At 37.3% G+C, this 12,547-nt stretch overlaps 1 protein-coding gene across 1 annotated transcript in view; it reads left to right on the top strand.

Annotated features, from left to right (window-relative positions):
• The window catches only part of PTPN18 (protein tyrosine phosphatase non-receptor type 18), a 53,198-nt gene extending 42,887 nt beyond the window's left edge, over positions 1-10,311 (top strand). Inside the window, exons 14-18 of the mRNA XM_072430232.1 lie at positions 1,330-1,649; positions 6,009-6,076; positions 7,817-7,844; positions 8,746-8,814; positions 9,320-10,311. Of these exons, the coding sequence (XP_072286333.1) occupies positions 1,330-1,649; positions 6,009-6,076; positions 7,817-7,844; positions 8,746-8,814; positions 9,320-9,384 (550 nt within the window). The 3' untranslated portion in view covers positions 9,385-10,311. The remainder of the gene's footprint in view (positions 1-1,329; positions 1,650-6,008; positions 6,077-7,816; positions 7,845-8,745; positions 8,815-9,319) is intronic.
• The last annotated feature ends 2,236 nt before the right edge of the window (positions 10,312-12,547 follow it).

Below are 12,547 nucleotides of genomic sequence, written 5' to 3' on the forward strand. Positions count from 1 at the left end.
TTTTTGTTAAACCTTAGAGAGACCAAACTTACAGTTAACACAGGTAACACACAAACATTACTATTGGGCATACCTTGAATGGCGGGGCTACACAAATCACATCACATGATGCCACACAGTAAAAGCCTTGGGGCTTTTGGATTTCAACACAAGGTAGACTTTTACAGGTACATATAATTCCTAAAATATGTTAAATGTTCATAAAATGTTGTGGTGACTATTTTTAACTTCGTTTATATACACCAAAGTAGCTTTTGAGCTTGTGAGCTGTAACAGAAATATATCATGCCAAATGTACAGCAATTTATGAGATATCACATTTGTAAATTGGAGGTTTTAATTGATATAGCTAGTTGAACACTATTGTGAAGTAAACTGTTGGGGTTTATTGCAGTTTATTAGATATTTTGTTTTCTTTTGTGTAAGATTATTGATGCCTACAAAGCCCCTTGTTTTTTTACTATTCTTTTATACATCTAAAGTTACATATTTTATTGTTTTCCATAGAAGAATCGTAAAATGTAGATGTAGAATTGTAGAAAATAGGATGTAGTATACTTTTTCTTTGCTAAGGTATTACATTTTATAGTTTGGTGCCACCCCATAAAAGGTTAGAATATTGAAGTAGAAAGAAAAGAAAAAGAAAGAAATAGAAAAAGTGACAGGAAATCAGTGGCAAATAGGATTAATTATGTGTTTATGTTTTTAAACATTATACATAATTACAGAGATAATATACAAATATATATTGAACTTTGTTTTATAGTCACAGAGTTCAGATATTGAGACCAGACGTGTAACTTCTAGAGTGTACATAAATTTACCTGTTTTATTCAGATATGTGTCCCAATGCGTTTTGCCAGTTTGGCTTCTTCAGGGTATGATTACAATGGTTATTACTTGAATATTTGCATATTGAAGTTAACCAATTAGGTCTCATAGAGCTCCAGGTCCAGATAGCATAGATAACCAAAAGATGAAAATTTTTGGAGGATTAGTAAGGGTAAATAAAGTATCAGGTCCATTGTTGTACATAGGACACCCTGAAAGTTTCCTTTGTATGGAAATGGTTGTAGGGAAAAATATATCTTTTTTTTTAAAGATAGGAATCAAAATGGAGGTCCGTGCTCCTATAAAGCAGCCAGAGGCCTACAGTGGTAAAACGTAGATGATTAGACTGATGACTAATGAATCTTAAGTAGAATGTTTCAGCAAATGAGGATGGGAAAAATAATTCCTAATAAGGTGCATATAACAGCTGGTGAACAATACATAGTTGTTCTTAAATGCAACAAATTTCACCATGTTCTTATCTTTTCTCTGGCGTAGTACATCCCTCTCCCTGGAAGGCTCAGACATGAATGATATGTATGCAAAGGTGCAAAAGAAGCCTCCACCTCCATCAAGCTCTTTAAGTCTACCTACAACCACCGAGAATCAGTCACCAACCTCATCTCATCACCAGTATGATAACTTCCGACCACGCCCAATCATCTCCAAGCCTGCAGAGCAGCTGTACAGCACTGTGCCTCCTAAACCCAACAGATCATCTGTCCGTCCAGTCTCTTCCTCATATGCTGTCATTGACACTTCAGGACCTCCAGAGGCTACTTCGAAAGAACTTAGTCAGGGCACCATTCCCAGTGCAGGTAAACAAGTAGAGAGGAGCAGCCTTACTGTCTTAGGATTCCTTCCAGGAGGAATTAGATCTTTTTGCTGTTTCATACCTGGGGAAATAGATTGAGATATTTTTCTGGTGCCAATATTGAATAATTGAATGGGCCAAGCCTAGATGACACTCTCTTTCAGCCTACACTTTATATTTATGAATATTGTAAATAGAAGTGGATGTTGAACATAACAACAAATCAAATCCACATATATTTGTAGGGCAGCATAAAATGAACAAACAAATCTCTGGATGCTGTGGATTAACAGTTTTGGTTGTCTCCTCCTTAACAAAATTATTTTATGTCAATAGAAATTACACAGCAGTTCTTATTTAAACTGGCCTAAAGGTGACCTATAATTTATGCAAGTATCTTGCATCTTCTTATGCAGCAATGTGCATGTTGAATAAGGCAATAAGTAAATGTACAAAGTGCAGTAATGCAAAGTAATGATCCGATGTTATATTTTGTGGATCTAAAACCACTAAAACTGAAGAGGATTTCTGCTTTTACAGAAAGAGGAGAAGTATGTGCACTCCTCCCCACCCAGCTAAATTATAAAACTTCCCAACTTAAAAATTAGATAATTGCTCTGAAAAAAGCCAATTAACTTTCTGAGTTTTACAACAGCTGTTTGATTGTAGTTTATCCACCTCTGTCAGGCATGGAGGACATATGGACAGGTTTTCTTCTTTTTCTTCAGAAAGTAACAAAACTTCTGAAAAAAAGCAAATATAGGCAACAAAATCAAGCATTTTCTTTACAATTTCTAAATCAAAACAATAGGCAACAACCATATACATACTAAAAATAAAAAGCATGAATTCAACGGAGGCAGCTCGGGGCAGAGGCAGCAGCAGCTAAACCCCCCCCCCCCCTTTTATTGTCAGGGTCAGTAGTAGGTAACACTCCCTTACCAATATTAGTTATATTAGTGGTAGTGCCATTGAAAACAATAATGATAAATGGTGGCAGTGATAATCACCTCCTTCTATAGGTGTCAGTGTAGACAATAAATATGCCAATTCATTGATGTAAATATAACCCCCCCCCCCCCCTTCCTAGAGCAACAAAAATCTTGTTCATTGGTATCAGCAGTGAAAAGCTAAATCCCCCTTAGTAAAACATACCCCAATTTTTTATAACTCCATTGTTCATTTAGTAATAGCTAATAGGTCATACAGCAATACATATCACTGGACTTACATCAAAACAAACCTGTCTGGGACTACATATAGTCCGTCAGACAGGAGATCATTTCACCTTACATGCATTGCTGGTGTCATTTAAATAATGGATGCTGGATTTGTACATTCATTCTACAATTAGATTGTACAGGTTTTTGGGGAATAAAAGGAAAGATGGCATTAAGATTGTATAGTATATGGCTATCTTAAACAAGCTGCATTGGGAGTGTCTGAGAATACATCCTCTGCAGTAAAAACAATGTACTAAATAGACTTCCCAGATTATCAAGTGGCCAACAAAAATTTGTAAAGTTTATAAAAGCACTACAGCTATTTCTGCATAAAAAATAAATCCCCGAGCTGCACTTTGTAAATTGCCTACTTATATCGCTACTTTTATATGCCATGCTGTGAGTTTGCTGGTGAAATAAGTGGCAAGTATTTTATTAAAGTTTTCCAAAACAGATTCTATAACTAGACAGATGCTGTACTTTGTTAACTGGTGAAACGGCCCTTGATACTTATTGCAAGAGACGTGAAGTGAAGATGTTGCTACATGATTTACTGACACTATACAGTATCAGCTCACTCGCAGCTCTGCAGAGTGGCTCTTTTATATGTTCCTTGCTGCATGACTAATTTGCCTAATGACCAGCTTGTGAGAACTGAACCTGGTCGTTAAGTGAGGAGTATCTGTACATCCCTACCTTCTAAATGGAGAAAAGGGAATAGGATTTATATGGAGCCTATCTTGCGTAAGGGTCTCAGTGACTGAAGAAAGACTTTTGCTATTCATATAGAGAATATAGCACAAATGTAAAATATGCATATTGCAGTAACCCAAAGCACATAGATTACTGCTTTCTATGATGAAAGCAGAAATCTAAATGATGTCAACTATTTTAGGTAAATCTGTAATAGAGTACAAGTTTATTAATCAGTCAACTAACTGAACACAAGACTGTGCCTAATATCCTATAATAACAGACATTTGGCTGGACCTATATGTAATTCTTGGTGGATTTTGCAGTCAAAACTAGCAGATACCTTCCTGAAAGCCCCCTGAACACTTTAGGTTACTGAACACAGACCCCAGCTACCAGCCTGTTCACCTAGGTATGGTGAGGGACAGAGCATTCCAATGTAACTGCTAAAAAACTGAATAACATTATACTTGCTCAAACAAACAGGCCACAAGCTAGGGTCTATGGAAAGTAACTTTTTGTTCTTTTTGCATACATCTACCAATTATTCTTGGGGACAATGTCTCCAAATCTTCAAAAAAGCCAACAGTTATAATTAGTTGTGACTGCAGGATCCAGTTTAAGGAAAAGAAAGCGATGGACAATGAAAGAGCTCATTCTGACCAATTTATGCATCTATATATTTAAAATAATATCAACCTATATTTGTAAAGTGTTATTTTACTGTAAACTGCAGTAATATCTCAAAATATAAACGCATGGAATCTACTGTATACTTTACCTTTAAGAAAATCTAGCATTTTAGATACATCACAGATTATGGTATTTTTTCAGCTTTTTAATTTATATACAGGATTGTAAATACAAAGATCCTGTAGGCAATGAAGCGCAGGACGCTTTCAGTACATGTTATTTTGTGCAGTCCAATATATGTATATACTTCAAAAAGTAATAAATAATTATGTGTAATGTCTTGCTCGTGGTTTGGGGGCAGTGGGTGAAATGTCCGTTTATTCTGTACTTCTGTGTTTGACATTTGTTAATAAAATAATGTTTCTACTGTTTGTCTCTGTGTGTGTGTATCTGGGTTCATGATGGGCTCTTTCTTCTGTGCTTGCTTTCCTTTGTTTTTATGTATATCTGATCTGTGATGGCTGAATCCCCCTCCCTTCCTGTATCTGTGTCTTTTTCAGTAGCACTGCGCTTGTAGGTCTGTGTATAAGCTTTAGGAGTGCATGTGCGACTTTCTGTGACTGCACACATCCAATATTCTGTGACTGCCTTGCTTTAGATGTGTGTTTTGTGGATTAATTTCATTTTTTCAGCACAGTTCTTGGTGCAGATGATTTTAACTAAAGTCATCCCCATAACAAACATTTATCTGGAAGAGAACCAAAAAACATTTCAGTCCTATATTCCTACATATTTGCCTTTTCCCATAATTCCCAAAATGTATTTGTATAGGTTTTGGATTCATGGTTCAACCCTCTGTTGGGTTGTTATTATTATTGTCTATGTTACCATTAATCATATGAAATAATATTTGTGTAATGGTGTTTTTTTTATCACTAGACAGAAAGTGAGGTTAAATCCCAAAATTGGAAGTTCTCACCAGGACAAGAATTAAATCTTCTTATGGTGACATTTTTTTCTGAGGATAAATGTCTGATAAGAAAATTCACTGTACATTTGTTGATTTCCCTCTTTTTCCTGTTGTATCTCCAAGGCAAGAAGTGAAGGGAAATCGCCCCAGCAATACAAAGTAAAACAAAATCTACTGGCAGAGGTTTTTACCCTTAAGTACTTTATTTGAAATTTAGAAAGTTATTAAGAAATTTATTAATTATCATAGGGAAAACAATTATCACAAAAAAATATGTTTTAGCCATTTACAACCCAATATCTGTGGCAGAACAATCAAATGTAAAATAATTAGCCTGAAAATTTTTAATCACAGATGAATCAGTTGTATGGTTAGTCACTCTTTTCTTAAAAAAAAACAAGAAAATGAAAGAAACATGGTCCATTTTAATTTTGGAAATCATATGATTGCTTATTGTATTTCACTTTCAAGGTGTGATCAGCTTGAGCAGACAGAATGCAACTTTGAATTGTGTGTACTGCTTGTATTTGTTTTTCAGTGTCTATGAATTTGTGAACTAGTTGGTATGTGTCTGTAAATATATCTGCCTTTTTATGTCCTATGTGTGTATATTTTCTGTTGCATTTGCTGTTATGTGTCAGCTTATTTTTCTGTGGTTCTACCTGTTGTTTATACACCTGCAGATGTGTTTTTTCTGTGGCTGAAGGTGTTTGTAATTTTTGACCTCTTCCCCTAGTAGCTGTTTGTGTAATTTCTAATTATTACAGCACATATCATAGCATAGCAGGTATAGGAGGAGACACACAAGAGGGTTTAACGCACTATAACTTTCTTCCCATCACAGCCATTAAAAAGACACTGTCAATCGATAATATGAGAGTGAACAACAGATGGAGCCAGAATATAGCAAGCGTGAGTACTTGGGCAAGGTCAGACAATGTTTGTGTTTCTTCGTTTAACCCTTCAGAATCTCGAATGGTGCAGTATGGTCTACTATATTTGCACAACAATTTTTAAAGAGCTTAATAAATAAGTGATCATCCATATTAAACACCCATATTAACTACCTTTTGCTAACATGCTGTCACTAAAATATGAGATTTTGATGTTTTAGTACGATGTTGCAGCCCTCAAACAGAGACACAAAGATGGTCTATTTTATATTGGCTGCAGAATGTAAACACTAGTCTGAAGGGCAAAATTTGCCCCAAATATTTACAGAGTATTTGGAAAACGTCCAGCAAGCTTTGAACAGTTATCATAGGGTCTTTTAAAGCAAAACTGAGAGCCAAGCTCTTCCCTCTCTTCAACCAATATTGTGCAGTTATTCACAACATACTACCTAATACTTGCACATTATGGATTATCTTGCTTCATGGCTAGTGCTGCCCTCTGGTTCTTTCCTTTTACTACTGGTACGGTATGTCACTCCCTCACATTCATGCTGGAATTACATTGTCCTAGCACCTATCTATAACCCCTGAAATCTGTATGCTGCAGTCAGGAAAAATTAAAACAAACTGCTAGCAGAAAGTGAAAAAATAGGTCAAAGTCTTTAGATTTAGGTCCACTTTAAGAATCCCCCCTATCTACTTTGTAAATACAGAATAGAAATCTGGAAGTATTTTCTGTTACCTTAAACAAGCTGTTAGTTGATTTTTAGTTTTCAATAAAGTTGTGGAAAGCCAGCTACCAGCTTGTTTAAAGTCAAAGCACACATTCTGACTTGTTTCTCATAGTGCAAGTTCCTAGTCTGTCAATTTTATCTAATTTTGCAGTCCAAGCTGATGTTTAGTCTTAAGCTACGTACACACGTCAGACTTTTATCGCCCGATAATCGGCATCGGCCAATTATCGGGCGAAAATCTGCCGTGTGTACAGTCGGTGTCGTCCATCGTCCGGACGACCGACCTGCCGGATCCACGGACGATGGACGACAGCCGATCGTAATGAAAGGGAAGGGGAGAGCGCGCAGCAGGGTGCCGCTCCGTCGCTCTCCCCCTCCCCTCTCCATAGAGCATGAACGGTGCTGTATGTACAGCACCGTTCATGCATCATGCACTCCCTTGTCGTTGGAAAGGATCGTGAAAGATCCTTTCCAACGACAAAAATTGGCAGTGTGTATGCAGCTTAAGTCACACCCAATATATTTTTGCATGTTTCCAGATTTGTGACTCACCAAGTAGAAAACAAGAAAGGAGACCACCAAGGACCTTGCAGCTTTCTAAGCGGGTCATCAATGAGAGCTCCAATATTTCAGCATAAAATGGTTCCTTTAAGCCTAAGTTTACTCATACTTTAGCCTTCATCACATTAAAAACTTGGTATTCTTTGAAATGTGTTCAGAACAAGTTTTTTCAATGTGCTCAATGCTTTCTCTCCTTATGTGTCAGAATGCATTGCCTGCCTTGCAATTGAAGCAAAGTTAAAACTGTATTATAAAAATACAGAGACCTACAGGTAAACTATGTTGTTCATAATTGTGAAAGAAAAAAAAAACATAACAATAACATAAAACTTTTTTTGTGTGTCCTTTTTTCATTTTTTAACAGAGACTACTGTAGTTGCAGCTTGCCCTATTCTCTAGATGTTTCCTGTAGTGTTTGCTAGATTACTTGTTCACCCTGTGACACTAAATCTGTTTTGTTTCAGAACTATACAGTGATTTCAGAATGCCACGGTAAGTTTTGTTAATGAAAAATAAAAACAAACTCCTCCAGCTAAACATAGGTGCCTGTGTGGACATTTTAGGCATAAGCACCGCTGGCACTGAATACAGAAGTTGTGTGCTAGTAACAAGAATTCCCTGCATACAGGAAATTTGACAGCTGAAGGCTGGCCCACACAGTGTAGTGATGTGTCAGCTGTCTCTGTGAATGTGTCCTTACTGAAACCAAGCTGTGGTCTCCAAAATGCAACCACAGAAGTTTGTGGGGGAAGTTGCAGGGGAATTGTAGGAGTGGCACTGTCATTCTAATCAGCAATTTTAAAATGATTATATAGCATGCAAGAAGTAAGTATTTGGCAAGCTGAAACACTTTTACAATATTTTAAAAAGGTGCACATAAATAGGATGCACTGTGAGTGAGGAGAGGGGTGTTGTTTAACCAACCTCACAGGTCAAACAAGTCTTAGCAAGATTCACTAACAAAGTTAAAACATTTTTGGATGTGCAGAATAACGTTGAGCTGCATACATTCAATATACCTTGTATGTCGTCCTCTAGACATGTATAAGGATTACTTACATTTTAAGGCGAGAATGTTGCTTCAGATCCCTTTCAATGCAAGACGTGTTAAAATCTAGGGACATGATCACATAATCTCTGCTGGCAGTAAGCACCACCTAACCAAAAAACTGCTCCCCTCTATATTTATTATTTCCCTTTCTGCACAAGTCAATGTATTGGGTCCAACCCAAAGAAAATCATTAAGGTATCGCCGGTGATTGGGGGTGTTGGGTATTGGGCTTAGTAGCTGTTACAAAAAGTCAGGAAAAAAACAGTTTGAACTTAATTATTATAAAATAATTAGTATGTTTACTGGCTTTTTAAATATTTTTTAACCAAATTTTTATTTTAGCTCGCTCTCTAGATGAGTATGAAGATGTGACTGATCCTGCAAAAAGTCGACCCCCAACTGAAGGAATAGGTGAGAGGCTTACACAGAGTTATTGGAAAGTTTGCAGAAGTTTATTAGAAAAATAAAAAACTAACTTTAATATTCCTAACTTATCAGGAAATGAAATCTATATAATTTTACTATAAAAATACAATGATTCTCTTGAAGACACACTGTTCATATTGCTGAATGAGTGTGCTTTATACGTGTCTAACGTTTAAAGGGTTTTATTAAGCTTTGTTTCAAAGGTACTAACAAATTTTAACAGAAATGTCTTTATTTTTTAAAGTGTAAGTTTACAATGCTGTCTAAAAAAAGCCCACACATAACACATGTTATCTAGAATGCTCCCCCTTCAGGTCCCTAGAGCATGCCTAATCTTTGATACTACCACCATGCATTCATGGATGTGGGAGAACATACAGATGTTACGTCTGTCAACAAAGTTTATTAAAACATGCTCATTGGGAACAGCCAAGGGTTTGGTAGACATCAAATTAATTATTATGTGCTGTTTTCTATTCATCTCCTACAGGATTTAATTGTCGCATTGGAAAACCTAAAGGACCTCGTGACCCACCTCCTGAATGGATCCGATAGAAGGCTGAGACATTGTTTTTAACAGCTGAAAAAACAAAATTACTTTTAACCACACTGGGCTTCATATTCATCTTAACCTTTGATAATATAGGCTAATACCTTAGAATTACACAACATTTTCTTTACAAAAAAACATCAAAAATATTGGCTGTGGAAAATTTGTAGGCTAAAAGAGTGAATACTCAGCTGATAGATTGACAATAATGTATTGATATAATCTAGTTATTATTGTGAATGTTGCTAAAGCCAGGGACAGATTAAAAGCCAGCAGGTATTGTTAAAATACACCAAGGAGGAACCTTGGGAACATCAACTTTCCAACATGTCATTTTCCTAGATCCTCAACAGTAATACCCACTGGCAATTACCAAGACATCCTTATGAACATTGCAATCTTTGTCTTGCTTTGGAGTGACAAGTCATCGGGCAATCTTTAAATTCATTACTGGGACCTTAGAAGTTCAGTTTACTTATGATCTTCCCAGCAAGACCAGAACTGACCCCGAAGACCTTAAACCGCAATTCTAGAAAGAATTGTACTAAAATGCAAATGTTACAGAAGGTGGTATGATTTGCCACATGCTAACTAGTAAAAACCTTTTGCTCAATTCTTCATCTTAACTTCATTCTTCCTCTTCTTGTTTTCTTCTTTTATTAACATACAGCTGTGTAGGTCTTTGTCAAAGAGTTATCATGTAATGAAGGCAATTGGTGAGAACACATTTTATTGGGGTGTTTAGTGCTGCACTTCTGCTTAGCTGCTATTGCTGCATAGGGAATGTTTAAATGGTACAAAGCAAATGTTTTATTAGTTAAAACCATTTTCTTCTGTAAATGATTTTTTCAATTTCCTAAAATATGGTATTTTGTTACACAAGTCCTTTTCTAATGTACTGTCAATAAAAAGTAAAGCCTGACTTCAGCAAAGGCTTTTTTATGTAATGAAGAAAGACTTAAAACATCCACTGATTTTTATAGCTGTCCACTTTAGATGGAGGTGGCATTGTAACAGGTGAGGTGAAACTGATCCAACATAGGTACAAACAACGATAAAATATAATAAATGCATCTTTAACATACATTTCAAAAACTACATTTAGTTTCAAAGAAAGAAAAGATCAGTGCCGAGGACTGGGTTTAATAAAATGATGTAAACATAATTAGCTTGATGCAGCCGAACATTGTAGTTGATAACAAGCAGCTATAGTAAATGGTCCTTTTGGTAAAATGCACGAAATCAGAGACCTGGTTTTAAAAAAATGGTGTAAACATAATGAGCTTGATGCCGAAACCTCAATTTCATTAGGCATATGAATAAATAGGGCCTATTCAGATTATAGTGTTTTACCACACAATTCTTGGTCATGTGTAAATCTCAATCATTCATTTGACCAGCATTTAAACACACTTTTACAATAGCAGCCAAGACACCCATGTTATAGCACACCCAAACATTGTGCTGTCTTAAATGTATTGAAGTAGGTGTGCTGCCAGTCCATTTCCATGCTATAAAGCACGTTAACCCCCCGACTGGTAACCCCAAGTGTGACTCGGAGTAAAAAAAAGTTGCTAACTTCTGGTTCCGGCACCTCATGGAGTAGCAGAATCTAGACAAGGCTCCCTTTCACTCGGGATTATTTTCACCGTGCTTCAAGCCTGAAATACTAGGGACCGTGCCTGCTCGACTGTGCTGTACCTCCTGATGGTTCAATTCCTAGAGCACACGCCGCCAGTTCATCCCTTCACTGTGAAATCCGTGCAGAGCAAGGAACACTCCATGCCATCCAAGATGGCCGACGTAGCTACCTCACAGACACATGAGGCTCCAACTGATGGCAGAGAAACATGGCAGACTGCAGAATATGCCCTCATAGAGGACACGGTGGCAGTACTTTTGAAGCCGACTCTGCAGGAGGCTATCGACCATGCAAAAGGTCAGGGAATTTAGTCCATCAGACAAGAGCTTAGAGAGCATTTTAATAGGTCTTACTCTGTTGAGGATAAGCTTGTGACAGTTGGGGATGAACTGGCCCGGGCACAAGACACCATAATTACCATGACCAAACGTATTGATCCCCTGACGGACAACGTGGACGAAATTCAAAACTATAACTGCAGGAATAATCTCCGCATTATCGGAGTGCCGGAGACATACACAACAAGCCAGGTATATGAACTCTGTTCCACATCTATACCATCCCAATTAGAGATAATACCCCATGCAAGGTGGACAGAGCACATAGTCCGGGACCACCACGTAAGGATAACAATAATCCTCGGCTCATTATTGTCCCATATCGTAAATATACTGACAAAACAGGAATACTCCAAGCCTACCGAAATTGACGTGAGCAACCACTGGAGGGGGTGAACCTCTTAATATTCGCAGATTACTCAGCGGAAGTTTCCAGCAAGATAAAGTTGTTCCAAGCACTGTGCTGAACTCTATACCGCAGACAAGTGAGATTCCGTTTGGCATAACCTGCTACTCTGCATATTACTAATTTTCAAGGAGCCAAACATATGTTCACTAATCACAGGGAAGAGGAGGCTTTTTTTTTTTACAAAATTGGCTTTCTTCTCGTGACCTGTCGCAGGAGGAACAGCCTGAGGAGTCGGCTGCAGCCCCTGATGACTGGCATAAGGCTCCGGCATCCCCCAACTCTGTGACATCTACCGCATCATCCAAGAAAGCTGATAAGATTCCCAAAACACCTCATACTCACACCAAATCCTATAGGGAGAAATCAAGGATGAAAAACAGATAGATTCAAAGAAAGAAAGAAAGGCCCCTATCATATGTCAGTGACCATGCTGGACATATCGTTCTATTTCTTGTTACAAGGCGTAAAGCAAGGTATAATCTATTGGACATTATTTCCCGAGTGTGGATCCAATTTACATTACAATGGTTTTCTTAGTTTCCATGAGGTAAAAAGGAAGTTCGACAACTTCAATGTTTTCATGGGTGTTCATCGATCTACTACCTGTTATTCTACCCCTCCCCTTTTTACCGATGTTGAATTTACACCCTTTGCTACATTGGAACATCATCATAATACTGCCTACTACAGATGAACCACCTTGGCCACGACTCACCGTTTATTCAACATTATCTTTGAAGTGCCAAGTCAACAAGCAACGGTTTTGCGACCTCTACACA

This window comes from Pyxicephalus adspersus, chromosome Z (assembly GCF_032062135.1).
Source record: "Pyxicephalus adspersus chromosome Z, UCB_Pads_2.0, whole genome shotgun sequence".
Classification (NCBI taxonomy): Eukaryota; Metazoa; Chordata; class Amphibia; order Anura; family Pyxicephalidae; genus Pyxicephalus; species Pyxicephalus adspersus.